The sequence below is a fragment of the Gracilinanus agilis genome, chromosome 5 (assembly GCF_016433145.1).
Source record: "Gracilinanus agilis isolate LMUSP501 chromosome 5, AgileGrace, whole genome shotgun sequence".
NCBI lineage: Eukaryota > Metazoa > Chordata > Mammalia > Didelphimorphia > Didelphidae > Gracilinanus > Gracilinanus agilis.
This window is the reverse complement of record NC_058134.1, coordinates 130,926,068-130,951,974: the sequence shown is the minus strand read 5'-3', so window position 1 is coordinate 130,951,974 and position 25,907 is coordinate 130,926,068. Positions and strand designations below refer to the sequence as shown.

At 34.1% G+C, this 25,907-nt stretch overlaps 1 protein-coding gene across 15 annotated transcripts in view; it reads right to left on the bottom strand.

Moving 5' to 3' along the window:
- The window catches only part of CADPS2 (calcium dependent secretion activator 2), a 694,484-nt gene that overhangs the window by 133,453 nt on the left and 535,124 nt on the right, over nt 1-25,907 (bottom strand). For 8 of the 15 annotated variants that reach the window (XM_044678498.1, XM_044678502.1, XM_044678507.1 and 5 more), the window contains 4 exons: nt 20,244-20,345; nt 15,970-16,033; nt 12,063-12,186; nt 9,906-9,926 (listed from right to left, as the gene is read on the bottom strand). In XM_044678498.1, coding sequence (XP_044534433.1) covers nt 9,906-9,926; nt 12,063-12,186; nt 15,970-16,033; nt 20,244-20,345 — 311 coding nt within the window. Of the gene's footprint in view, nt 1-9,905; nt 9,927-12,053; nt 12,187-15,969; nt 16,034-20,243; nt 20,346-25,907 lie in introns of all 15 variants that reach the window. The other 7 variants (XM_044678503.1, XM_044678512.1, XM_044678509.1 and 4 more) reach the window with 2 other exon arrangements.

The following is a 25,907-nucleotide window of genomic DNA, read 5'->3' as shown; positions in this document are numbered from 1 at the left end:
TTATGGATCTCTCTCTATATATATATATATACATATATATATATAAAATGTTTTTTTCTAGTGCCAAAGCACTTGGATGGATGTTTGGCTACCAGGCGATTTCTCCAGAGATCATTCTTTTGAAAGATAAATTTTGAGACTAACATAAAGCTTCAATGAGACTTTTTCACTGAGTATTTAAAGCTTATTTGTCCTTTCAGTTATGATCCACACATGATGAACTTTCACAAGTTTTCAAACTGAATTCGCTTCTGCTACATTTGAATGCTTCTAAACCCTCCTAGATAAACGGATGCAGAAATCTTGGCTGTCAGTTTCCATTACATTGCATCTGTCAAATTGGTAGAGACTTTTCTAATGCATCTGTGCTGCTCAGATTAACAAGGTGGTGTAGGAGACAAGCCACTGTGTGTGTCACCAAGTTTACCTGTTGACACCATTGAGTAAATAAACAGAAGTCATCATCCGTTTTCACCTTTGCTTTTAGACAATAAAAAAAGAGAAAAGATCGCTGATTGAAGGGTATTTCAAGTATGCATTTATCTGTGAGCCACACGCTGATTATCAAAAAGAGGGGGAAAAAGTCAGACACTGCTAACTGAGCTGAGCAAAACCACATCTTTGCTGAGACCTTTTGGTGAATAGGTGACAAGCACTTGTAATGAGATTTCCATGTGTCTGCATAACAAGCATGTTAGATTAGATCAGGAGCTGTTCACTGCAGAAAGCTAAAGGTTAGTCTAGGGAGTCATTCTCAGGGAGAAGTATGTAAGCGCTGAAAATATCCACCGGAGCAGAGAGCATTGACGTGCTTCGCTTCCTCCTGTGCTGTCTAAATCTGGATAGGTGAAGAACTTAAGCAGATAGATGTCTGTTGGCAAGATACTCTTTGGAGGTGGGGAATTTGAAGTTGTTGGTTGTCTACTGTACTTGGCATGAATAGGGTATCTGGGGCACTGTCCATTAAATACTTTCAATGCATTCTATTTAGTGGCGATGACATATCGTAAACTTGTAAAAGGCCTTTGATTTTTCTTAAGCCCTGTGAAAAGCCACAGTTCAGGAAGTAGTGGTCTTAGAGTCAGGGGATCTGAGTTCATCAAATTGAAACTCAGGCACTCTTATGCGACCAGAGGCAAATAACTTAACTAAGTTTTCTAGTCTGAAAATTGAGGATAAAACGTGTGCCATTTGTCTCACATGTTTCTTGTGATCTTAGCATTTCTCAAACTGCAAAAGGTTCTTTCATAAGTATTTAAGCACATTTTCCCCTTTCCACCACTATATATGTTTATGAATATATGTATGTGCATCTATCCAAACTTGTGATTCCAATTGATATAAGGAACTGCTTGTGGGAGAACTGCTTTATATAGGTGACTCATTAATATTAAATTAGGGGCAAACTATACCAAAATAACAAATCATAATAGGAAAACTCTGCTGTTGCTCTGGTTAATACAATTCCCTTCAACCTATGGAAAAAATGGAAAATGGTCAATGGATAATTTTACATAGGAGGAAAATCTCCTATGTCTCTGCGAGGAGATGTGTGACCTGAAAGACAGGGAAAGCAGAGTATCCAGAAGGAAGGGGTGGCCAACAACACCAAATGCTGCAGAAGGGCCAAAAACAAATGAAGACCAAGGAAAGCCCACTGAAGGGATCATTAGTGACTTAAGAGAGGACGACCAGTAGAATGGCTGGGCTTGTAAGAGTTTGAGAAGTGGAGTGGTGAGAATATAGAGAAAGTGAGGGCTGCCTATTCTTGAGAAATTTAGAGATGAAAGACATAATATGAGAGCCTGACAGTATATCAGGGTCAAGGAATTTAAAAAACAGACAAATAGATTTCAGAGACCTAAGCATGTTTGTAGTATGGGGAGCCAGTAGAAAGGAAGAAACTATAGTGGAAGGAAATGAGCTAAGAGGTAAAGGAAGGAGGGGGCATGTGCCATATGTTATCTAGGACACTGTAAAGCCATCATATCTTATCAATAAATTTTGCTGGGTATACAATAAGTATTGTTGTATTAAAAGCAGAATTAATTCAGAATGACTATACTTTTTTTCTAGGCACAGTATGTTTTTTTTTTCCTTTTTGTTAGGAGATGGTTAAAGGAGCTAGAAAATGTAATATCCATTTACAGGAACTTGTCAAATCTTATATTTTTGCAAATTGTCACTTCTCCTGAATATCAAGGTATCCTTATGTTGTTAAAAGCCAGAAAGTTTTGGGATGAAGCAAATGTAGCTTTCTGGATATTAACACTAATAATTCCCATGTGTCTGTTAAGAGTGGAAAACTTTCAGTTCTCATTTCAAATAAAATGCATTAGAAGGAACAGGATTACTTAACTATCTGTATCTTTAGTTCAATAATTTAATGAATAACCAAAGTCCCCCCTTATATTCAGCAAATAATTATGAATTCTATTACAACCTTCTTATGGAAAGAAATCAGAAATATAACCTTCTAAATAAGCAACGAGGTAGACTGAATGCCTGACTTGGGATCAGGATGACTTGAGAACAAAATATCCAGCCTCAGACACTTTTTGGTTGGGTGACTCTAGGAAGTCACTTGACCTTTCTGAGTCTCAGTTTTCTTATTAGTAAAATGGGGACAAAATACATGTAAAGGGCTTTTTAAACCTTAAAGTATGATCTATGCTAGCTATCTTAAGTATAATTTTTAAAGGACCACAAAACCTTTTCATTATAAAGAAGTCTCATCTATAATATGTTTTTATCAAAGGGATATTGAAGACAGTATTATAATGAAGTTTCAATACATTCCAAGAGTCTATCACTAAAACATCCTTTTTAAATATATTGCACACTTTTGTATGGTGTTTAAGTCAGACTATGGGTGATTCAATGGGTGTGAATTCCAAAGGCGAATTTAATAACTTATTTTTAGGACAAGTGTTTTGACTCTCTTTTTTATGATGAGCCCTTCTAATCTGTTAGGTTTAAACTTAAATTAACCTTTAAAAACTTGTTTTCACTATAGTATCAATAGAATTCTACTTTAGAAATAAATCTTTTGTCTAATAAGCATAATAAATATGCTACTAGTACAAAACAAGTGGGAGAAAATGTTTCTCCTCATGTTTTCAAATGACTTTTCAGCTGGATGGTCATCTGAGTTGGTCACAGACTATGACAGGCAGCAACAGAATACAGCTAATTGTGTCAGCTAATTGAAGGTACACACAAAGCCTTTGAGAGCACATGTAAAGGCCTCTCACACTAAATTCTTTTTTCTTTGCTTCTTCGGTAAGTCATTCCTACAACTCTCATTTAGTTTTTCATTGTTTTAATATGAATGGAGACAGTGAGGATATTTTACATGTCCGATATCTTCAAATCACAGGTATCAGAACATGGGCATTTACTATGTTGTTTTTGCCATGGATAAATTCTGACAAGATTACATGGTTTTAGTGGGGAGGAAGAAAAGGATGCCAGTAGGTAAATATACAGTCAGATATAGGAAAACCTCACTTATTTCCAACGAATATAGGAAAGATATCTGAATCAGTAAAAAATTATAAATCAGAAAGTATTTATAAAAAATATATTTCATATATTCCTTACATACACACTCAGTTAATAGGACTAGACAAATGGCATATCTAGATAGAAGTTTCTGCAGTATCTTTGTAAATGATAGATAAAAAGAAAAATCATAAGCATTTAAATTACAGATATGCAAATAGATAATGGTCAAGTAGCCACTGGAAAAGTTTTTTCTTTCATGCCTTTAAAATATTTCCCATACCATTTTTACTTATCAAATTTCTATTCTGTTGATAGCACAAAAACTGAAGTTAGCCAGGTCCTTATCCAAATAATAAACATTTTAAATGAGCAGAATTCAGATTCTTGATGTTTTTATTGTAAAAACGCATTTTTCTTATCAGCCTAGTGGGTTGTGGTACCAATTGACTAGCCCAAGTGACTTTGGGTAAGGCACAATAAGCTCTCCAAGCCTCATTTTTCTGATTCCTCCAAAAACTTTCATTTTAAGGAAAATGTGCAGGCCACCCATGTCTTCATCTTCTTCAGACTTCCTTTACAATTCTCCTCCCTTCCTACTTTTCAGCTAGCTTCCCTTTTTGGGGCTATCTTCCACCACTAGATTATAAGCTCCTTGAGGGCAAAGGCTATCTTTCTGCTTGTACTTGTATTGGTATTCCCAGAATTTAGCACAAGACCTGGCACACACTAAGTGCTTATTGAATGCTTGTTGACTTGATTTGCCTCAAATCACAAATAAATATCAGTGATTTGCTTGGTCCTTGGCTCAAGGAGACAATGACATTAATTTTATCCGGAAATAGAACAAAGCCTATGAATGAGTTCCTGATCACAGAGGTAGTCATGAAGCTTATTGACATTAATTTTCAGCTCCTTAGGGTACGAATTCAGGAGGATTTTTTAAAATGTACAAATCACCTGTTAGAGGCACTTCCTACAGTGATGGGGTCACATCAGACTGATCTTTTATTTCTATTTCAGAAGACCCTTAAATATATGGGAAGGTATAATATTTAGGAAAGTTTATAATCACATTTTCAAGGAGACACTCCTGGAACTTTTGCAGCCTAAATGGTAAAGGAATAATAGCCATGTCTTATTATTTTAGGAGTATTAATAAATTACCCACTTCCAGAAATAGGCAACACCATCATTTAGAGTATAGTGTATGACTTTTCAGCTTTTGTGTTTGCCAACACATATGCTAAGGCTTAGGCAGAATAGATATTATTTTATTTGAGTTTTGTATTTCTCATTATATTCTGATAATGGAGTACTAAGTTAAAATGTCAGCCAGACAGCATACACATCTGAATGATTTAAGGGCAGCTTACTGTTCAACTTCTACCCTTAAAGAAAGTAAGCAGGCACAGCCTTCTGGGAAAGCACTCTATATCTAGTTCAATTGAGACACTGGGAAAATGAGAGCACTTGGGGGTTAGACCTGGGAACCTGGCAACCAGAGTGCTGAAAAAGATTCTTACCACACAAAGAATTTGCATGTTCACTGTGCGGTACCTTTTGTCTAGGGCACCTCTGCATTTCTAGATTGATAATAAGCATAGATACCAAATCTATGCAAAGGATCACAGGTCATGGCAAGCTCTAAGGAGCAGTCTTCCTTCTTTTATTTTCAGGCACAATATGATACTCTGTGTTTGGGGAGTGGAGGGAGAAAGCAGCGAATTAACGTTCACTTTTATGATTGCTGCTCTCCTACATATAACTCCCTGAATTAAAAACAAATTATTTTCACACTGAAAAATGATGGATGATTTTTCATCCCTAAGCTATGTGCTCCAGAAAACACGAGTATAAAAATGAGTCTGTTTCAATGTGCAGTGTAAGCCCCTAAATGAAAAACAGAGTGAAAACAACTAGATTCTCTTGCTGCAGTACAGTTTTACAAAACAACTGAAAATAAATGATCTATCTTTGTAATATTCTAATGCAATAGTTAATTTCCTATTTAGTAATGAGGAAAATTTATCTATATGCACTCTACAGAAATAACGTCAAAAACAAGTGTAACAACCAAACATATGAATATGATGTATGTTCTCTATCCCCAGCTCCTAACATGGAGCATTAGTGTTCTTTGAAGATACAAAGAAGACTCAAAAGATCTATATAAAGAGGACAAGATTTTGGAAGAGCCAGAACAATGAGTTTACTTCGTTTACAAGAGTTTTCCAACCTATTAGGTTCAATTATTTGTACTCCCACTGCACTGAAGATTTTGCAGCGCATATAAGGAATGAATAAAAGCACATGTGGGTCAAAATGAAAAGTAGAGTTCAATTTGAGAGACATTTGAAATAGGTGATAAAACTATGGGTATAGACTGATGAATCCATGTACTGATTGTTCCAAGTTTTGGGTCTATTGGATCCTTTGCCATTTTTACTGCCTTATACTTGACACATCTCTTTCAGTTAAGTGGCTTCAAATTGTGGAAGAACAACTAGTTTTAATCTGGCACTATAATTTGTAGTGCAGTTACCTGTTGACTCAAATAAGTAGTGGAAAGGTTTCAGTGGGGGAGGGTTGAATGCTCTTTCATGAGTTAATCTAGCTGTTTCTGAGGGAGATGTTCTCAATGGCTTTATCAGGGATGAAATATTATGAGCCAACTTAATGTGGTATGAACCAGTCTGCATTTGGAAATAAGTTACATCTTGAATGGACCTTAGTTAACAAAGCCCTTTGAAATTCATTATTTCATTTGATATAGTGCTGAGCACAATTCCTGGAACATTAGGAGGCAGTTAATAAATGTTTCTCAAGCTCCTCATCACCATCTCTCCCTACCCAGACTGCCCCCTTCATCACACACACAAAAAGGAAACCAGATCCTTATAAGTGGACAAATGGAAAATGTTCTGGCTAGAGAGTCAGGTCCAGATTCTGATACTAACCCTGCCACCTAGGCTGAGTGGACTTCAGCAAGTGACAAACTCTCTGAATATAAGTTTCTTCATTTGTAAAAGGAGCAGAGTTGGACCAAATTATGTTCAGAAGTTGAAACATTTCTATAGCTTGTTCAGGACAACAAAGAGATGTGCTACAAATAATTGGTAAGTTTGAATTATTCATGGCAATATGGATAACCTAATTAAAAGAGATGAATCAGATCTGGAACCTAAAAGTCTACTGGGAGATAGGAAATCAATGATTTCAACATTTATGGGCTCAAGAACAGGGGAACAGGAAGAGAAGCTCTAGATACATTGTCCACATTTTGTCCTTATAATGCCACTCATATCAACAGTAACATCTCATTAACTTGGATTCTACCAAAGCAGTATTTCTAATAAGCCTATAGGTGGCTGGGCTGAACTCCTTTGCTAGGCAAACCTCTTCTTAGTATAACTAAGAACTAGGGAAATTGATATAACATTCAAAAATTGTTTTAAAGCATTTTCTGGTACTTTAAGAATCTCTTTAATGTGTTATTAACATTTTAATTCCAAATAATAGTCAATTAAAATATTTAATTTAAAAATGATCTCTTAAATCTTTCTTTTAGGCAATATTTTGTTAATAAGACTGTAGGACTTGAAAATCTGGAAGAACTGGGTTCTATTACCTCCCATGCCACGTTTAAGCTGTGAGATGATGGGTAAGTTACTTAATTTCTATGTGGTTTAGTTTCCGTTTCTAAACCATAAGGATAATAATTCTTATAGTACCTACCCCAAAGGGTGGTTGTGAGGCTAGAATGATAAGAGGGTAGGCACTTTGCAAACTTTATTTTTTATTTTTATTATTTTTAAAATAACTCTTACCTTTTGTCTTAGAATTGATACTAAGCAGTGTTTATAAAGCAGAAGAGTGGTAAGGCCTAGGCAACTGAGGTTAAATGACTTGCCTAGGGTCTAGGAAGTAACTGAGATCAGATTTGAACCCAGGACCTCTTGTCTTTAGGTCTGGTGCTTTATTCACTGAGCCATATAACTGCTCCACTTTGCAAATTTAAAGCACTATATTATATATAAATGCCAGTTATTATCATCATTATTATCATGTTATTATCTCCATTTCTTCTAAAATATAAAGTAAAAATATGAATAAAAATAAATAAAACCTTTTTTTTCAACAATCTAGTCTGGTTTCCCTAAATGGTTAAATGAATAAAGTTGAACTGTATTTTCTTTTTTTATTTCCAAAAAGATAATCCTAAAAATCATTTTGTTTGAATTTCTTACTTGCTAGTTAGTGAGATTTTACATATCGGTGGCAGAAAGGCTGGGGAGAAGTTGGATAAAGGGTTGGGGATAATATTTCTCTTCTTTAGGATGGATGAACCTCCACATGGCTGCTCTGCTCCATATTTTTGGAGGACTCATTCTCACTTCCACATTGAGAAGGACTAAGCTACTATGGTGAGATAAGTGGTTAAGGGGTCAGAAGATCTGGGGTTTTTATCCTAGTTCTGCCACCAGTTCATAATAACAAAGTCACTTATTCCTTCTAATGGTTCCATTTCTTCAGCTCCAGACAGGGTTGATACCACCTGCCTTATCAACTTCACTAGAGCTACGGTAAGATTAAAATGCAAAAGATCTTGAAATACACCTTTATCAAGAAGGTATTCTGAAGCTTCACTGTGCTGTGAAGGTAGTCCAGGGTTCTTAAAGGCGATGTTGATGAACTTTGGCAGGTCCTACCAAGTTGGAAAGGCTTTAAGTGGCATCTTGTTGATTGACTATGATCTGTGGATTAATCTAGAGAGCTGCTTATCATCAAAGATGAGCCATTAAGTTTTATTACTGCTATTATTAACTATTTGCCAAGAGAAACTTATTTTTTATTAATTATTTGGTGATAGTAACTGATGCAGACCATCTGCCAAATTACAGAGAGTTTCTGATCTTTGAGTATAGAGAAAATCACACTGTTGAAATCAAGGCTTTAAAAAAATACCCTTCTAATTCAGAATGGTAAGGGCTGGGAAAACAGGGTTAAATGACTTTCCCAGGTTCACAGATCTAGGAAGTGTGAAATCAAGACTATTTGAAGAAGTGAAGTAAGATCTTCAGAGTATGGTTTAAAATGCTACACTGATGCAGAGTAATTGTTCCAACGTCTCTGTTTTGCTGATAAAGATAGTGAGGTCTAGAGAGGTTAAGTGACTTGACTAAAGTCTAAGGGCAATTTATTAGCATTGTTAAGACCAAAGTCCAAGAAATTTCTTGATTTCCTATCCTACATATTTTACTTTTAGGATGGATTTTTTGGAGGTCTGTTGTTCTCACTAGTCCATATATCTAAACTATATTTGGCAATCATTGACAATAGTTCCTTTTCTCTTTTCCTGCCTCTCTTTCTCTTTAACTCTCTGTTGTAGAATACTAGGTAAATATGATAGTTGGTTGCTAGAAAGAAGAGATAAATAGAAAAAAATAAAGGATGAGATTTTATTGAAAACCTTTAGCTAGGAATCTAAGAAGTTATATGCAAAATTTACCCTAAACACAGAAAATCAGGACAAAAAGGCTCTTTAGTGGTCAGACAGTCCTTCCCTTGCTTTCAAGCAAAACTGTAACCTAAAGTATGCTGGATAATTTTTTTAACTGCCAGAAAAAAAGAGATTCATTCAATTACTTAATTCTATTTTTAATAATCCCAACAAATGCTAAAGGATGTAGATGATGGTTTCCATAATGTTTAGCATAATTCCATCAAGACAGAACTCAATGGACAATTTATAGACAGACATAGATAAGAGTTGAACATCCTATTAAGTATGGTTGGGTCATCATTCTACACTGAGTCATAGCTCCACATCCATTGGGTTCATACAAGTATTTGGTGTTAGGAATATTTTTCATTTACTATAAATCTCATGTGTTTTAGCATAAGATCATTAAATTTCATTTTATCTTCATCTGAGAAAAAGATCTCTCTCTCTCTCTCTCTCTCTCTCTCTCTCTCTCTCTCTCTCTCTCTCTCTTTCTCTCTCTCTCTCTCACCCTCTCCCTCTCCCTCTTCCTTTCCCCCTCTTTCTCCTTCTCCTTCTCCCTCTCCCTCTCCCTTTCTCCTGTATGTGTGTGCAAGATCTCATGGTTACTGAATCAGGGTACTCAGGTTCTTACATCAAAATTCATAACTTGCAAATCTATGTTCTTTTTTCCCCTAACCTCATAAAGAAAAGTTGTATCAATTGTTGAATTTTGCACTGAGTGCTCATTCAGCTATTATTAGCTCATATACTATCAAGGTCTTCTTTGCATTCTGGCCAAAATGGTATAATTTTTTTTTAAATACAAAAGGAAGGCATTGGTACATCAACACCACAACATCATCACACCACACTAAAGACAATGGCATGTGCATGCAGGGGGTTGGATAATCACCTGTTTCCTTTTCTGCTGGGCCTAAAACATAAGCAAAAAGAATTTAGAGGGAAAAAAATGAACATTATTTCATACAAAATCATATCAGTGAGATAGGCCAATATGGTACAGAAAAAAATTGGCTCCTTTTCTCTTTTAACTAGAATATGATTAGATTTTAGATGTAGTCCATATAAAATTATAATGACTCTTTCCATTAAAAAGCTAAAGGTAACAGAATTCAAGGGCATAGGATTCTTTTTTTTTCTTTTTGATAAACAGGTATTTCTTATCTCTGAAAGGGAAAGCTTTGTTATTCTGATTCTGACAATATTTTGGAAACAGTTCCATAACTGACACTTTTGTCTTATCAATGGTATCACTGAAAGAAAAAAAAATGAAGTTGCCCATTGCATTTTTGTCATTATTAGGAATATATAGCCAAGAAATCATATACCTTCGTCTAAAGGGGTTAATTTTATATTTCAAACACATAAACAAACGTTGCTTCTTATGATCTGTGCTCTAGGCCTAGGGTTATGTCTATATCATGAATTAAAATGTGTGTCTTGGTGAAGTATACAAAAAATAGTAAATTTTTAAAGCTTATGTATGAGAATAGAGACATAGCTCAAAATAGAGAAAGAAATGATAAGCTATAGGATGGAATATAACAGTCCACATTCCTCTTAAATATTCTTGGATGTCAGTAATCCAAATGAAATGAATTACATGGATTTTGATGGAGAGAAAAAAGCATTCTTATGAGTTTTTTTTAAATATAAAGTTCAGGTCATTTTTTTTCAAAACAAATTTCATATATACTAAATTTGTCTATTGATGTCCTTTCCTTCACTCTATTTTTCTGTCTTAAGCATAGTTTTAAAAGGTTATGAAATCTATTTTTATATTTATTCTCTTCATAAATTTTCAGCAAGCCCAATATTCCCAATCCATCAAAATTATTTCAATGAGTATTCAAAAACTGGATACTGAGATATTTCTCTCATTTTTCCCAAATAATCTAATATTCATCGCTTTTGCTTTAACACAACATGATATCATAATTAATGATGTTAAACTGGTAACTAAGGAGATTTCATGTTGTTACTCTCGTGATATAATATTGGTTGCTATAGTGATGGGATGGCTTTTTTTGTTAATCACTCAGGAGGCTGGTTAACTCATGCTTGTCAGAGAGCTTGGCCAGATTTGGAGAGAAAAAGAATTCATACTACAGTTAATCATATCATCCTTATTTAATTTTCTATGATTTTGATAGCAGTTTTAAAATTAGCTAATGCATATGCCTACTCTCTAATGAACATTTTAATATTAAAAAGTTATTGAAGATTTTCAAATGCTGATTATTTTTTTTGTTAGAGGATGTTTTAGAAATATATTTGAAAAATAATTAATGAAAAGCTTTTTGTTCTCCCAAAGTTAATTCCATGTGTATATTAGGACACATTGTTTTATACTTATTTAAACAAACTATCACAATCCATTTCTATTCCCTTCAACTATTTCAGTTTATGCATCCTAAGGAAAAAAATTAGTTCTGTGACTATATCACAAACTTCAATATCTCTTAAAAATTATCCAAAAGATAATTATCCTTAATGAATAAAATCCAAAGAAAGAGAAAAAATGCACAGTTCTCTCATGAGATCTAATTTTTCAAATGCATTAATATATTGCAAGTAATTAAAAGCTCTGGGTAGTTCTATCAGTTTATTTCAGTGCTGACGATATCAACAAGTTTCCCATTTATAAACGTGAGTACAGAATATCAGAAAACACTCTCACATGACATCACATTATTATTGATCAGGATAGAATACACTGCCAATAGTTTAAATGTTAGACATACTTACAGTAATGCTAAAAAACACAAACCATGAAAACACCTTTTCGTTTCTTGAAAACTCAAAATAAGAACAAAGGACAACTTAAGCACGAAGCCTGGGTCTTTCATTCAAGCAAAGTCCCAGGAGGCATATTAAAGCAATGAATAGGAAAAAGCTCTACAGTTCACCAGCTGAGATTTTAATGAGACATTTCCCCTTGCTATGGTACAGGTTTGTTCAGGAAAAGGAAAAGACTTCTCACAGAATAGTCAGTTAATAGGCATTGTTGGCTCCCACAGCCACTTCGGCAATTGCTCACTGTACTGACCTTCTATTTTGGCATATTCTGTAAGTCTAGTGTAATTGATCAAGGCAGCCTTCTCTAGACACTTTCTGACCACTTTCTTCACCTCTTCTGCTGGTATGGGAGTGGCAATATCTTTCATTAAAACCTACCAAAAAACAGGAACAAATCACATCAAGCATCTTCAACTCTAATATTCATAGCAAGCAGTTTCAGACAACATCAAAGGGAAGAATAATTGGCAAATGAGCGATTGCTCCTCATTTCAAACCTGCTCCATTCCTCTCCCCTGAACCCTCGTTTATTAATATCAAAACCTTTCACATGCCATGTCAGCATTCTGTATTACTCATCAGCCACACTCCAGACACACCCAAGACCATCTAGCATAGCAGCGATTGTTGATCAGAATTACAGTGCAGGAGAAAAGATAAAAATAAAAAGTTTGCAATGCACATTCTAAGTTCAAAGCCCAGTTTTTCTGAGTACTATACTGAGTAAGATGTGAGAAGAAAAACAAAACAACAAAAATTCACTGCGGATGAATTAACGCTTTCCTTTCTCATCAACATATTCTTAATTATTGTAACCTGCTTTTATTGAGGAGACAATATACTGAAAGCAGAGGGAAAGCTCATTAGTCTTGGAAAATGTTATTTTGTTGAACTGGTCAATGTCCATGAGAGTACATTTGCCCTTTCTCTAAGAGATTAAAAGGGTACCTTGTCTATGTCTGTTCACTGGGCTCTAAAATTAGTTTTTCCTTATTTCTTTTAAAAGATAAATGACAAATGAAAATTAAGTTAGAAGATGAATGATTAGTTTTTCAAACTCTTTTAAGTCAACTCAATCCCAAATTAGATTTCAAATGATTAAATAATAATCATGAATTCTTTCCCATAATACTTTCTCAGGGATGGATGCATATTTTTCAATATATCATATGTTTCAATGCTTGTTAATATAGCCCCAACCCTTCACATATTCAATAAGGTTTTGTTATTTTGCTTTTAGAAAGTTTTTTTCAAATAAAGCAAGTAGTGTGAAAATGTGGACCAAAATCCAAACACTTAGTAATTTCCAAATATGGTGCATTTGTCTAGCATATTCATTGTTCTATTAGTATTTCATCTATGAGGAAGTAGTATAGGGATATTAAACATCCAATTTTTATATTTATTATTCCATTCCATTTATTTTCTTCTGTATGATCCAGGACCCTAATTTCTAATCATTTCAATTATGCTGACCTATGATGTAATGTTATAATTTTACCAGTCAACATTTCTTTCGCTATTTTAAAATGAAAACAAAATTCAGCCTTCTCACAAATTCATTTTTTCTTCACATAATCTTATAGGGGGGGATACTCCAACATATAATTAGAACTTTATATTAGACATCAGGCATTCTAGTGCCTGAATAATTCTTGTAATGCATTGCCCCATGGGTTAAATGTCTATGCATCTCAAACTAGCATTGTTCCCTTTTTTGAAGGGAGAAAGGGAGGCAGATCTTTAAATTTCATTGGTCTAGCTAGACTCTAGGGAATCAGAAGGAGGAACCTGGGCTTGGAAAAGCAGTAATACTTACAGGGATAGTGGAGCACAGTGTAGGCAAAAAGGGCAAGGAAGGGGCTAGGTGCAGAATTGCCTCCACTGATGCAGATCAGTAACTAGTCTGTAATTCAGTTATGGACATTTGTCTGGAGCACTGAGAGATTAATTGATTTGCCTCTGTTAAAACAGCTAGGATGTGTCCCAGACAGGACTTAAGCCTAGATTTTCCAGGCTCTAAGACTGGACAGATACCATGTTAACTCTAATCATTGTAAGTTATCACAGAAATGTGAAATTCTAATTAAATTCTAATTCTAACCCTACTTCTAGAGGTGAATTAAATTTTTAGGGAAGTTAATTTAGAACTACTCAGAATGTGATTCTCTGCCACTATTATGAATAGGAATATTTAAATTAAGCAAAACTTCATAGCATAAGAGGATAAATAGAGGGATATAATATTCTTCCTGCAATGGGAGTATAAAAGGCAAAGAGTTGTTTAAATTAAAAAAGTGAGATCTATTATTCCCCCCGCCCCTCTTTTTCTTTATATAACCAGCAGACTTCTAGTTTGAAAGGTAGGTGGCTTTTTGAGGGGTAGGGGATTGGAGGTAGAGGAGGATAACTGTTACCACCAACTAATGAGAATATTTGAAGAGGGTAGAAGTGAGATAACCCCAAATATTTCTCCTTATTTCTGCCAGAGTCATGGAGTAGATCCATTTGATACAAAGATCACTTTTCCTCACTGGTCAGAAAATATGATTAGGACAAAGTTTCTTTCTGCCACTTTTTTTCTACTTTGCAGAAACCTAACAAAGGAATTGGGCTTTGAATAATAGGTACAACCAACAGATTGCCAGTTCCAAACGTGAAAGAACTATTAAGGATTTTCTTGTACCCATATGTATTGTTGTTGTTGTTGTTCCTTAACTCAGTACATTTTTTACCCAGACTTTTCAAATTCATAGCCTAAAGCTCTCCATATAAATTCCTAATATTATGAAAATCTAAACCAAAAAAGAAACAACTACATTGGCTTTTTCAACTGCATCTTGCTCTAGATGAGGTACAGTAACCAGGGATGAGGCAATGGAGAACAGGGCTAGAATATAAAATCCATATAATCCAAAGATATTATTTTTGCCACCAGTTTTAGTTTCCCCTTGCAATACCAGGAATGGAGTTTGCCTCTTTTTTTCTAACTGGAAAGGTTTTGATGTGTAATAAAATATTTAAAATGAAATTAGCAAAGGATTGGATCTAGCAAAGGAAGTTGGTAAATCAGAGCATGAAATTAGCCCTGAACATTGTAATTTTATCAGCAACTGAACATGGTAATTTTATCAGCAAAAGGAAGTCCCAATGAAGAAACTCCCTTTACTCAAACAGTATTGCCCCTCTTCTGAAGCTGAGAATTTATACAGTTGCATAGATCACACACAGATCAAATAACATGCTTAGAGTTATAAATTATATAGTTTCTATGTGTCAGAGGTGGAGTAAGACTTGAATCTAGATCTCTCTGACTCTGTGGCCAGCTAGAATCTAGATGCTAGGCCACTCTGGTACACTACATAAATAGCTTCTTCCTTTAAAATGTTTAGATTTTAGAGAGGGCAGAGAAATACACTTTTAGAATAATGTTATTTTTCATAGGTAAGGATGGAATCCTGTTTTCTTTTCTCTTGTTATGAGGAAAAAGATTTCTGCATGTTGAAAAAAATTATTAGTAAGTTAGATTAGATGTCATTGAAGAAATAAATATTGGGGTGAGTTTTAGATGCAGAGGAAGAAAAGCATTAGTGAATATTGAATGGAAAAATGTTCTAAGTCTAAGCAATGAGGGTGTTATGAGGAGAAATGGAAGAAGTGACCAGAAAAGATGGAAGATACAGGAGGTAATATCAACAGAAATATACCAGTGGAACAAAGCAAGAGGGAGAAGGAAGTGAACATGTAGAGAAGCAACAAAGGCAGAATGAAGGGATATTTGAGAGGGTAACTGAACTATTTAAAATGGAGAGAAGACAAGAAAGATCATCATAGTTTGACGAGAAGAGTAATGAATTAAATGAGAAGAGGTCAGTGAAACTTCAGGTTTACAGAAGACATGACTAGTAGTAGTAGCAGCAGTAGCAGTGTATGAGAAGAATTTTAATGTTTGGGGAGGAGCAGTAGATAGGGGAGACAAGGAGAAAAACCCTAAAAAGAAAAAGAAAAGTAGCCAAGAAATAGGTATCTTTCACCAGGGCAATAATAAACATCTTGACCGGAACACCTTGACATCGTGATGTCATTTTGGTCCTCTTTGAATACAAAAGACAACTAATAAAAGTAAGTGACACATGAACATTCCAGTCCAAACATACCCTTTCAAGTAATGAAAGTGTAGCTTTGAGAGCACCTTCAGGTCGTCCAAAGGGAAAGCAGTATCTTTAAAAACAGAGACAAAAAAAGAGATGAGAGAGGTCAAACATTTTATGTCTAACTTAAAAGCTCCTATAATTCCTTGTTCAATGCTGAATAAGGGACTTCAGCGAAGGGAGGGAAATCTCACCATTTTAATGGGGAAGCTTTTGACTGCATATAGTTTGTTCAGTTTCATACCTTAAATGCCCTAATTGTTAAGAGAACTTACTGTAGTAAAAAGGCTGAAGCATTTTCTACCTTTTTGGTATTGAGTGTGCAAAGTATGTGCTTTTTAAAAAAAAGTAAAGGTAGTAAGGGAATGTAACAAAATGCATTTAATGATCAATTCTTCCTTACCTTTTTAAAAGCCTCAATATAAAATGAAATCATACACATATAAAATACATATTTACATATAATAAATATTATATATTTATGTATAATGTTACATTTATTACATATATTTATGTGTGTATGTATGTACATATATATTTAGAAATCTATATAAAACTGAAAAATAGAATCCCCATATGCTCTCATTTCAACTACTAGGACAAGACTATGGTTCTCCAGCTCTCTAGTCAGTTACCTTCTGTTTTTAGTGTCATAATCAAAAACCTTCCCAATTGCCATACTTAATCCTCAGTTTGTCTCTCACCTGCCACTAACAACATGGCCTGAATCCATACCACATTAATCATGTACCTGCTCTTTGATATGCGACAAAGATTTTCTGAACATACAAACACTAGGAGAGAAGGGTGGTGAGAGAGAGAGAGAGAGAGAGAGAGAGAGAGAGAGAGAGAGAGACAGACAGACACCAGGATGAGAAAAAAATGTGAGTGGGCTGCACAGATTCTTACTACAAAGTGGCAAAAGTTCTTGCTATTGTTTTGAAGCAGTTCATCCTTATTTCCCTTCCCCTAAAGAATGTAGTGTGTGAGGTCTCTTCCATTTTGCGGTTCTAGGCTGGGTTCTCCCTATTTTATTGATCTATGTTCAGCAAAACTTTCACAATGTTATGGGAGCTATACTAGCCTTAGAATACCACTTTGCTATGACATTCATCTTTCAAATGATAACAAAACAAGAGAAATAGGAATGATTTTTTTCAGGTTATTCATAATCAAAAGCATTTTAGTTTTAAAACACTTAGAAAAGCAGCTATGTTCCTTTAGGAAACATAGAAATGACCCTAAAACTTGAGACTTATATTGTCTATGTCGAAGGAAAACATGATTAAATGTGACTCCTCACATAAACTCACAGTTTCACTTAAGAATTCTTGGTTTCTAGGATCAATGATTCATAGCTTTAGTGCCATCTTGGATTCCAACCCCTTCATTTTACAGATGAGGAACCCAGGAACGAAGAAGGGTGAATGAGTTATCTTATAGGTAAATGACAGAGTTAGGATTCAAAAACACAGGTCCTTGGATTCCAAAATCCACAATGTATTTCCCTGCACCAAGTTGCTTCATTAGTATTTAATCCACTCATAAACCTTAATTTCTGTGAGTGACATCATGATAAGAAGAAAAAGAGTTGTTTTCTATTTTTCTCTGATCTTGATTTTAAATTCAGAGAATTTTATCATATGAAATTTCAATAAAAATAGATTATAGCTTTTTAAAATATGCTTTAGTTTTGCTAAAATTTTAGTGACCTCATATAAAGCCCACAATCACAAGGTCATGCCAATATGGTGGTGGATTGCTTCAAAAGTGCCTTTAGCAATTTATTTGTCTTTCTTCCATATTTCTCACTTAGCACTCCTCCTCAAAGATTCTTTTCTCTCCTTTTCCTTTTTTTTTTTTTAAATAGCAAGGAGACATTTATTAAACTGGCTGGTTTCTTTCTTTCTTGAGGGGGTGGGGGGGATGCAGAGAAGGGATAGTGGTCTTTTAGGCTATTAGCAAATTAGCAAAATGTCTTGTACATCCACAACCTTAATCCACTTTTAAGTAAAACACAAATTTGGCTCTTGTACAGTATTTCCCTCCTCCTGCCTAAATCTTTTCAGTGTATTTGCATAATCCACTCATTGTCCTCTCTATTGTTTATTCCCATTAACCTGTAGGTAATGTACTTTATGAATGGAATGCTAATGATCTCCAGATTACTTTTTAGCATTTCAGATCTCTGAAGCCCTACTGGGTATGTTTTAAATTAGCATTAGCTTCCATTACATACACAAATGTAAATATTTCAACACACAATAAGGTACAAAAGTAATCATTAGGGTCCTTTACCTATTCAGGGTGTCCCAAAAATCTTAGTGTAATATTACCCTATTAAACCCACCTGCTCTAAGACTTTGGGAATAATCTGTATATTTATATACACACACATGCATTTACAGTATGCACTGTAAAGATGCAGATATACACATATATATATATATCTTAAGTTTACATATATATTTGAAAGGTTGGTTAGGTGGCTCAATAGAGAGAGTGCTGGGGCTGATCTTTCTGAGTTCAAATCTGGCACTCAGACACACTTAGCTGTGTGACTCTAGACAAGTCACTTAACCTTGTTGGTCATAATTTCCTCATCTGTAAAATGAGCTGGAGAAGGAAACAGCAAACCACTCCAATATCTTTGCCCTGAAAACTCCAAATGTGGTAACAGAGAGTCAAACATGACTGAAAAACAACTGAACTGATATATTTAAAGGAAGAAAATTCTTTTCATCATACTTTTTAGCATATATATTGATTTGATGTTCTGATAAGCTATCAATTTTTTCAGGACTATGTAATATCTCTTCGAATAACCTAGATATATGTAACTATATATATACACACATATATATACACACACACGTGTGTGTGAAAATTATAATCAAATCAACTCATGATTATTTATTTATTTATTTATTTATTTTTGCTTGTAGGCCTCAATATCATTATAGGATTAAAAATTCGTATTGGCACAGAAATGAAATCATGTCATTTTCATTAAGCTGACAAAATCTCATTTTATGATGAGGAAATAGGTAAAATGACTTTCTCATGGTCACACAAGAAAGCTAGTGTTAAAACAGTAAAATATGAAATTAGGTGAATTGGATATTCCTTAAAAACACATTAACTCAGGGCAGCTAAGTGGCTAAGTAGATTGAGAGCCAGGCTTAGAGATGAGAGCTTCTGGGTTCAAATCTGGCCTCCATCAGACACTTCCCAGATCTGTGAGTCTGGGCAAATGGCTTAACCTAAGTACTCTTCTGCCTTGAAACTAATATTTAGTATTGATTCTAAGGTAGAAGGTATGGGTTTTAAAAAAATACACCAATTTCATTGATCTAGTTCATATTTTTGAATCACAAAAAATTCATGTCTTCTTTGTTCCAGTATTACATATATATTTGGTCTTTATTCCTGCCAAAGGCAAATTCTCTATTTGTGCCCTTTTCCCCAGATTCTCCCCTTTAAGAATTTACCTCTCTCTAATATTAATTTCTCTACTTAGAAACAAGGTATTGGCCACAAAGAAGGGCACAAACTTATTTTAATAAGTTATCGTTAAAGATACCAACAAATGTCTAAAATAGACTTCTTCATATGTTATTATTTAAATCATTGTCTTTTTTGTTGAAAATAAATTTTTTTGATTTTTTTTAAAAAAAGGCATTTGGGTGCCACAGTAGATAGTGTATTAGGCTTGGATTAAGGAAGACCTGAGTTCAAATCTAGCCTCAGTTACTTACTAGTTGGGTTACTTTGGGCAAATCACCTGACCCTTTTTGCCTCAATTTCCTCACCTGAGAAGGAAATGGTAAATCACTCCAGTATTTTTAAAAAATGGTCTTTGCTCTCAAGGCAGGTGAGACTATAAAGATAATAACACTGTAAGGCTATATATGACTTAGCATGAAGTGAGTGCTATGGATGGCAAGTGAAGAGGAAGGAGAGATCACTGTAGCAACTCATTGTGTGATAAGCTTCAAGGAGGAGGAGGGCTTTGGGTTTAATCTTCATAAATGGGTAAGATTAGTTACCAAATCAGAAAAAATAAAGGAATTTCAAGTGAAAAGAGTAACCTTTCATTGTATCTCACTGAACTGTAGTTTGAAATAAAGTTGTTGAGAGCTCTGCATTATGGATAAGGATACTGGATGGAATCCTGTTGACCATCGGGAAGCCAGTGTAGGATTTGGGGCAGGGAAGTGATATTACGAGTAATCTGATAGGACAGATTGGAAAACAGCAAACATAGGGGGAAACCATACCTGAAATGGCTAATTTGATTTTCTAAAAGGGAAGAAAGTCTTTCTTTAATCTCCTCAAACCTTTCTTTTTCTTCCACTGAAACGGTTCCAATTCCGTCAGGTCTGCAACAAACAGAAAAAGCCATTTGATTACAGATGAATGGTTTCTTCTATATAATGCTTCTATGCATATGTAGACAGTATAGAGCCACACAATTTCAATAAGCCACATCATCTACACATTTCCTGACTTTGTTTTTGTCTTGAAATGCCCCTATACCATGGGCTATTAGTTTGAATTAAACAGATTGGCTTGTTAACATAAATAAATCCATTGGATGATGCTATGAACATTCTCTTCATATACTGACCTAGAATGAAAGGAACTAAACTATTTTCTTTTAGCCAGTGTTCAAGGTAATGGATTATGAGAAATATTTTCCAGATTTACAGAAAACAATGAAAAGTCCTTGAAAATGTCTGTGAATAGTATTTTCTAGTAGTACCAAACATTTAGCCACAGAAGTGAATGCTGCACAAGTTATAATATCATAAAAATCTACTGGATGTTTTTTAAATTTATTAGCAACTTTTATATCAAAAAAAGAGTGACAATTTTATACTTTAATCTTTACCAGCAGAAATTTTGGAGGTGGGGGGGTGCATAGTATGTATGCAATTAGAAATTCCTGCTATTGTTAAAGATTGTATTCCTTTTTTAATTAAAATATAAATGTATGTACATGAACACGAAAGGATAAATAAACAAAATGGAGACAATGTAGACCTTTAATTCAGATTGAGAATGAAGGTAAAGATCTATCCATATTAGAAGAATTTAGAGTTTTAACTGTATCCTTTCTATTACCTGATCACCTAGAATGCATTCTGACTCTGAATATGAATATATTTTTGGTCATACAACCAGATACAAATATACTGAACACATATTTATTTCATAACTTGTAATATTTACATAGCCTAACAATTAAGTAAGAGAGCTGTCCTTGGTGATAATTATTAATTCTACTCTCTAAAGATTCCATTTTTAATTCTTGAAGAATAAATGTATGATACTGTTTCCAATTATTTCTTTTTCATTTTAAACTGTCATTGTGTACAAAAGAAAGAAACACACATTTCATGAGAATTCAAGAAAAAAACAGCTTTCAATAACTTTGGAAACAGATTTATATTTAATGTGTTCCTTGAGTTATACATGGAGATGCATATATAATGCTTGTTAACTATAGTCAATTAAAATTAAAGCAATTAATTTTAAAAGTTACATTTTAATCTTATTGACATAAAGACCTTCCATTCAGCAATCAGATCAAGAGCACCTCAAGTGGAATGAATTTTTTTCACATGTAGATGAATCATTTGTTTTCATAAAAACTTGTAAATTACAGAGTTTTATTCTTTAAAAATATTTCTAGCAATTACTTCTCATTATTAATTTGTAAATTGCCAAAAGTTTGATTTTCTACTCTGGATATTTTTCATCAGTAACATTTATTCCATTTGAAAGAATTTTAATTTAACCTTGCACAGAAAAAACTCAAATGTCAAAATATTGGTCATTCATTATTTCTTCAGGAAATTGAAAAAAAAAAGAGTTGATCTATAATGAGGGGAAAGTATATAAAAGCATAGCAATTAAGTAGTCGCTCATAAGGAAAGTTGAAAACAGTTTTAGAATAATGAACTTCTCAGGTGATACTTTGACTTGAAGTCAACGTTCCCACAGAAGCATCTGTTACCTGCCAAACATAGACATGCATAGGTGTTTTCCTGGTTGTAATATTAATAAGCACAAAAATCATTCTTGGAAAGGTTAGTCACAAGAACTAATGAGAGCTTAACTTTATTCATCAAGCGTAAGGCTTATGGGTCCAGAGGTTCATGCCATCATCATGAGAAGCAACATTTTTTTTTCAGCTTAATGTTTTTTTTGTTGTTGTTTTTTTTTAACTTGTTGGATCTGAGTGGAGAATTTTAAATTTTTCCTGAATTTTAAAGCATTTCAGAGGCAGCAATAAAAACAAATGTACTGAAGACATGTGTGACCATTTCTATTTGCTTTACTGTTTCACAAACTTGACACGAAAGAGCAAATAACTTATCTCCCTTGTTCTGATGAACAGCACGACACTTTGCCTCAGCACTCTGACAGACACAACATGGTTGTATCGGAGAGAATTTCACTGTTAATGCTTGGGGTTGTCAGGTGAGATCAGGGTCCACAGGGTTCAAATAAAGAGTTCTGTCATATTAAACCTCACTGGGGCATGTCACATACATGACAGATAAGAGCCAGGGGTATGCACAGTGACATATGAGAAAGGTACGCCAGGACGATGTCCCATCAGTCCGCCTTCCCCACAACACGCATCGCGTTACACGCTGAGGGGTTGTCACTTTGCCTCATGCATTACTAAGCAAAGTACCAGCCTAGCACGTTAGCTAAAGCCTCGAACCCACCCTTAGACTTCTTCACGTGTGTTGATTCTATTCCAAGTGGCTGAGTGAATACACGGTTTATGAGTGTATGAAATGCCCTCCACCCCAAATTATTGACACATTTTACCAAGTGTACAAAGTATCCAGGGGAAGGAGAGCCCATGTATTCATCCAAAGTAATCCTCTCAGATACACACATTTTTCTACAGCGAGCTTACAAAAGAAATTCTAAAGAGTTTCCAACCAGAAATGAGGAAGCATAATTGGTATTAAAACATAATATAGCTGCAGCTGAGATCTACTGATAGTTGAAACTATTTAAAATTCAGCCTTTCACCTTCAGAGATCTTTTACTTTATGCTATTGGAAATGAAAAGCTTAAAAAAAATCCATGAGGATTTCAAATGAAACATGTCAATGGTTACATTAGGATTTCAGTTCAAGAAAATCGACGTCTTAAAGATGAAATACAGATCTTACTGAATGACTCATTTTAAGTAATGAATTTTCAAGTTGGCTTAAATGAACAGAACAATCAAACTGGAAGCATTGGGTTCATATGATCTACTAAGCACATATTCTCTATAAGGCATTCTGCTAGCAGCTGATCATAAGGAATGAATAAATATTTTTTTAAAATGCAACATATCAATCCAGATCTGGTATATATTGGTAATAATAAGTGTAAAAACTAGAAAACGATCAGCTAAGCTAGATTTTGAAGTGTTGTTGATTATAGCAAACCCTGAATTATTATCGACATTATTAATATTAATAAATCACAAATTATTTGGAATTATTTTATTATCTAACAGTAGAAATGATAGGAAAATTAATACTAAGTTTCCTTTATTAATAATAATAAATTAATAATAATAAATAATAGAGAAGTGGAGATTTCAGTTTGTTCATTTGTAGAAAAAGATGTCCATATTAAAATATAACAAGTATTTTATGTAGAGAATTAAAGATTCAGGCAAGAATTTCATCATCATTATTATTATTATTTAGTAATTTGGAATTAGTAGCCCTATTAATAAATGAAATCATGATTTTTTTTTAATCTAGAGAGGAACAGGAAACCTTTTCAACATAAAAGCAATGCAAACAAGTTTTTCATGAATGTCTAAATTCATGACTCAAATATCTAAATTCCAAATAAGATCACTGGTAAAAAGGTTTAGTAGAATAAAAATATTATTATTTTAAAATCTAACAGATTCCTCAACTTCCTTTTCTAAAAATTAATTCAAGTCTAGATAATCCTTTGAAAATTAAATATCAACATGTTTCTAAGAGTGATGGTGGGGAGTAAGGGAAGGATAGCTATGTTTCACTTATGACACTTTGATTTTCTAAAGAGAGGATGGTAATAGAAAATGTGAAATTTCAAAAGAAGCAGAGCCTCTTGGGAATGGAGTTAAAGGTAACTACAAAACTGAAAACAAGCAAAACTCCTCCTTTTAAACAAAGGTATAATTAACCAAGTCATTATATGGAATTCATTCCCTGCCTTTACCAATAAGCACTCAAAGCTCAAATGTTGTTTATATTAATGATCCTTCCAACATTCTTCCAAAGGGAGTTTAGAACAGTACAGCTTTGAGTTGTGGCTTCTCATCTACGTATACAGGGGTATTTTTTAATATAGAATAAGAAAAATGTGTTTTTGAGAGGCCTATTCATTTCAAAAAGGGTTTTAAGTTTCTATCCACATTAGTTGTATGATCTTTTTGCACTGTTTTGGAGATTTCTGATTCATTGACCTAGCAGATCTGGAATATAATAAAATTAAAATTTAAGCCTACAGGTCACATCATCTTGAGATATTTACACCAGATTTGAAAGTAGCAGATGTATCAGTTCTATATTAAAGACTATATCAACAAAAAAACTTATTTTAGGCAGTGCAACTCTATTCTTTTTTTTTTCCACTTCATGAATTTAAAACCTATTATGTTTACTCCATTATCCTGACCTCACTTAGTAACTCAATAAGTTGACTCAGTAATCTGACTCAGTAATCCAGGAAGAAATTCAGTATTCAACATTTTTGTTGTTGTTATTGTTCAATCGGTACCCCCTGAACTAAGTCAGCCTCTTTGCTTATTTGAGCCAGCAGATTTCTTACAGGAACTCTTACAGGAAGTACATTACAGGTTTAAATGTGTCACTCATTAATAACAATGCTTCCTTAAGCACAAACTCTCTTTCCCATCTATGATCCTAATATCACATATGAAATGTTATTATAGGTATGCTTCTACAATATTCAGAATATATGGTATATATTGACTACATAAGAAAAAATAAATCACATTAACACTTTAAAAAGCCTTTTTGTGGCTGTTCAGTCTTTTTCAGTTGTGACTGACTCATTGTGACCCCATTGGGGATTTTCTTGGCATATACTAGAGTGGTTTGTCATGTCCTTCTCCAGCTCATGTTATAGATGAGGAAACTGAGATAAAGTTAAGTAACTTGCTCAGGGTCACATAGCTAGGAAATCTCCGAGGTGAGATTTGAACCCCAGAAGGTAAGTCTTTCTGCCTCTAGGTCTAGCACTCTATCCGCTGTACCACCTAGCTGCCCCAAAAGGTCTTGAAAGCATAAATTTACAGCTAGAAGTGACATAGGAGGTCGTTTATGCCAGCCCATTGGTTCCTTTGACATCTTCTTTCCCTTTATTTTATGGATGAGTAAATTAAAACCCAGAAAAAAATACATGAGTTTCCCAAGATCTCTCAGGTAGAAAGTGGCAGAGCTGGGATTGGCATCTAGGTCCTGTGACTTTAAATTCAGCAGTCATTTCACGCTGCCCCTGGCATACTCTGGGCACCCTCTACGACCATAAAGTATAAATAAGAGTTAATCAAAAATAATGATAAAAAAGACCAAACAGGATTAATTTATAGTAAATTTTCTGTATTTCTAATTAGTTTTATTACCTAAATAGCCATTTTTCACTTTAAAATTGGGGCATTTTTCTTCCAACACAGAACTAATTAATGTTCAGTGCCTAGGACAGGTGATTCTTTGATTTAGTCTGCACTTGCCCTAAGGACTAACTTGCTAATATTTTTACAACTTAAGGAATATATGGAGAAAGTATCTAAATAGAGAAAAGATAGGTATGTTAGCATTGCTAGATTGCAATCTTTAATCTCTAGGGGGTACTGGAACAGAACATGATGGGATTTTACAATTTTATTTTATTTTTAC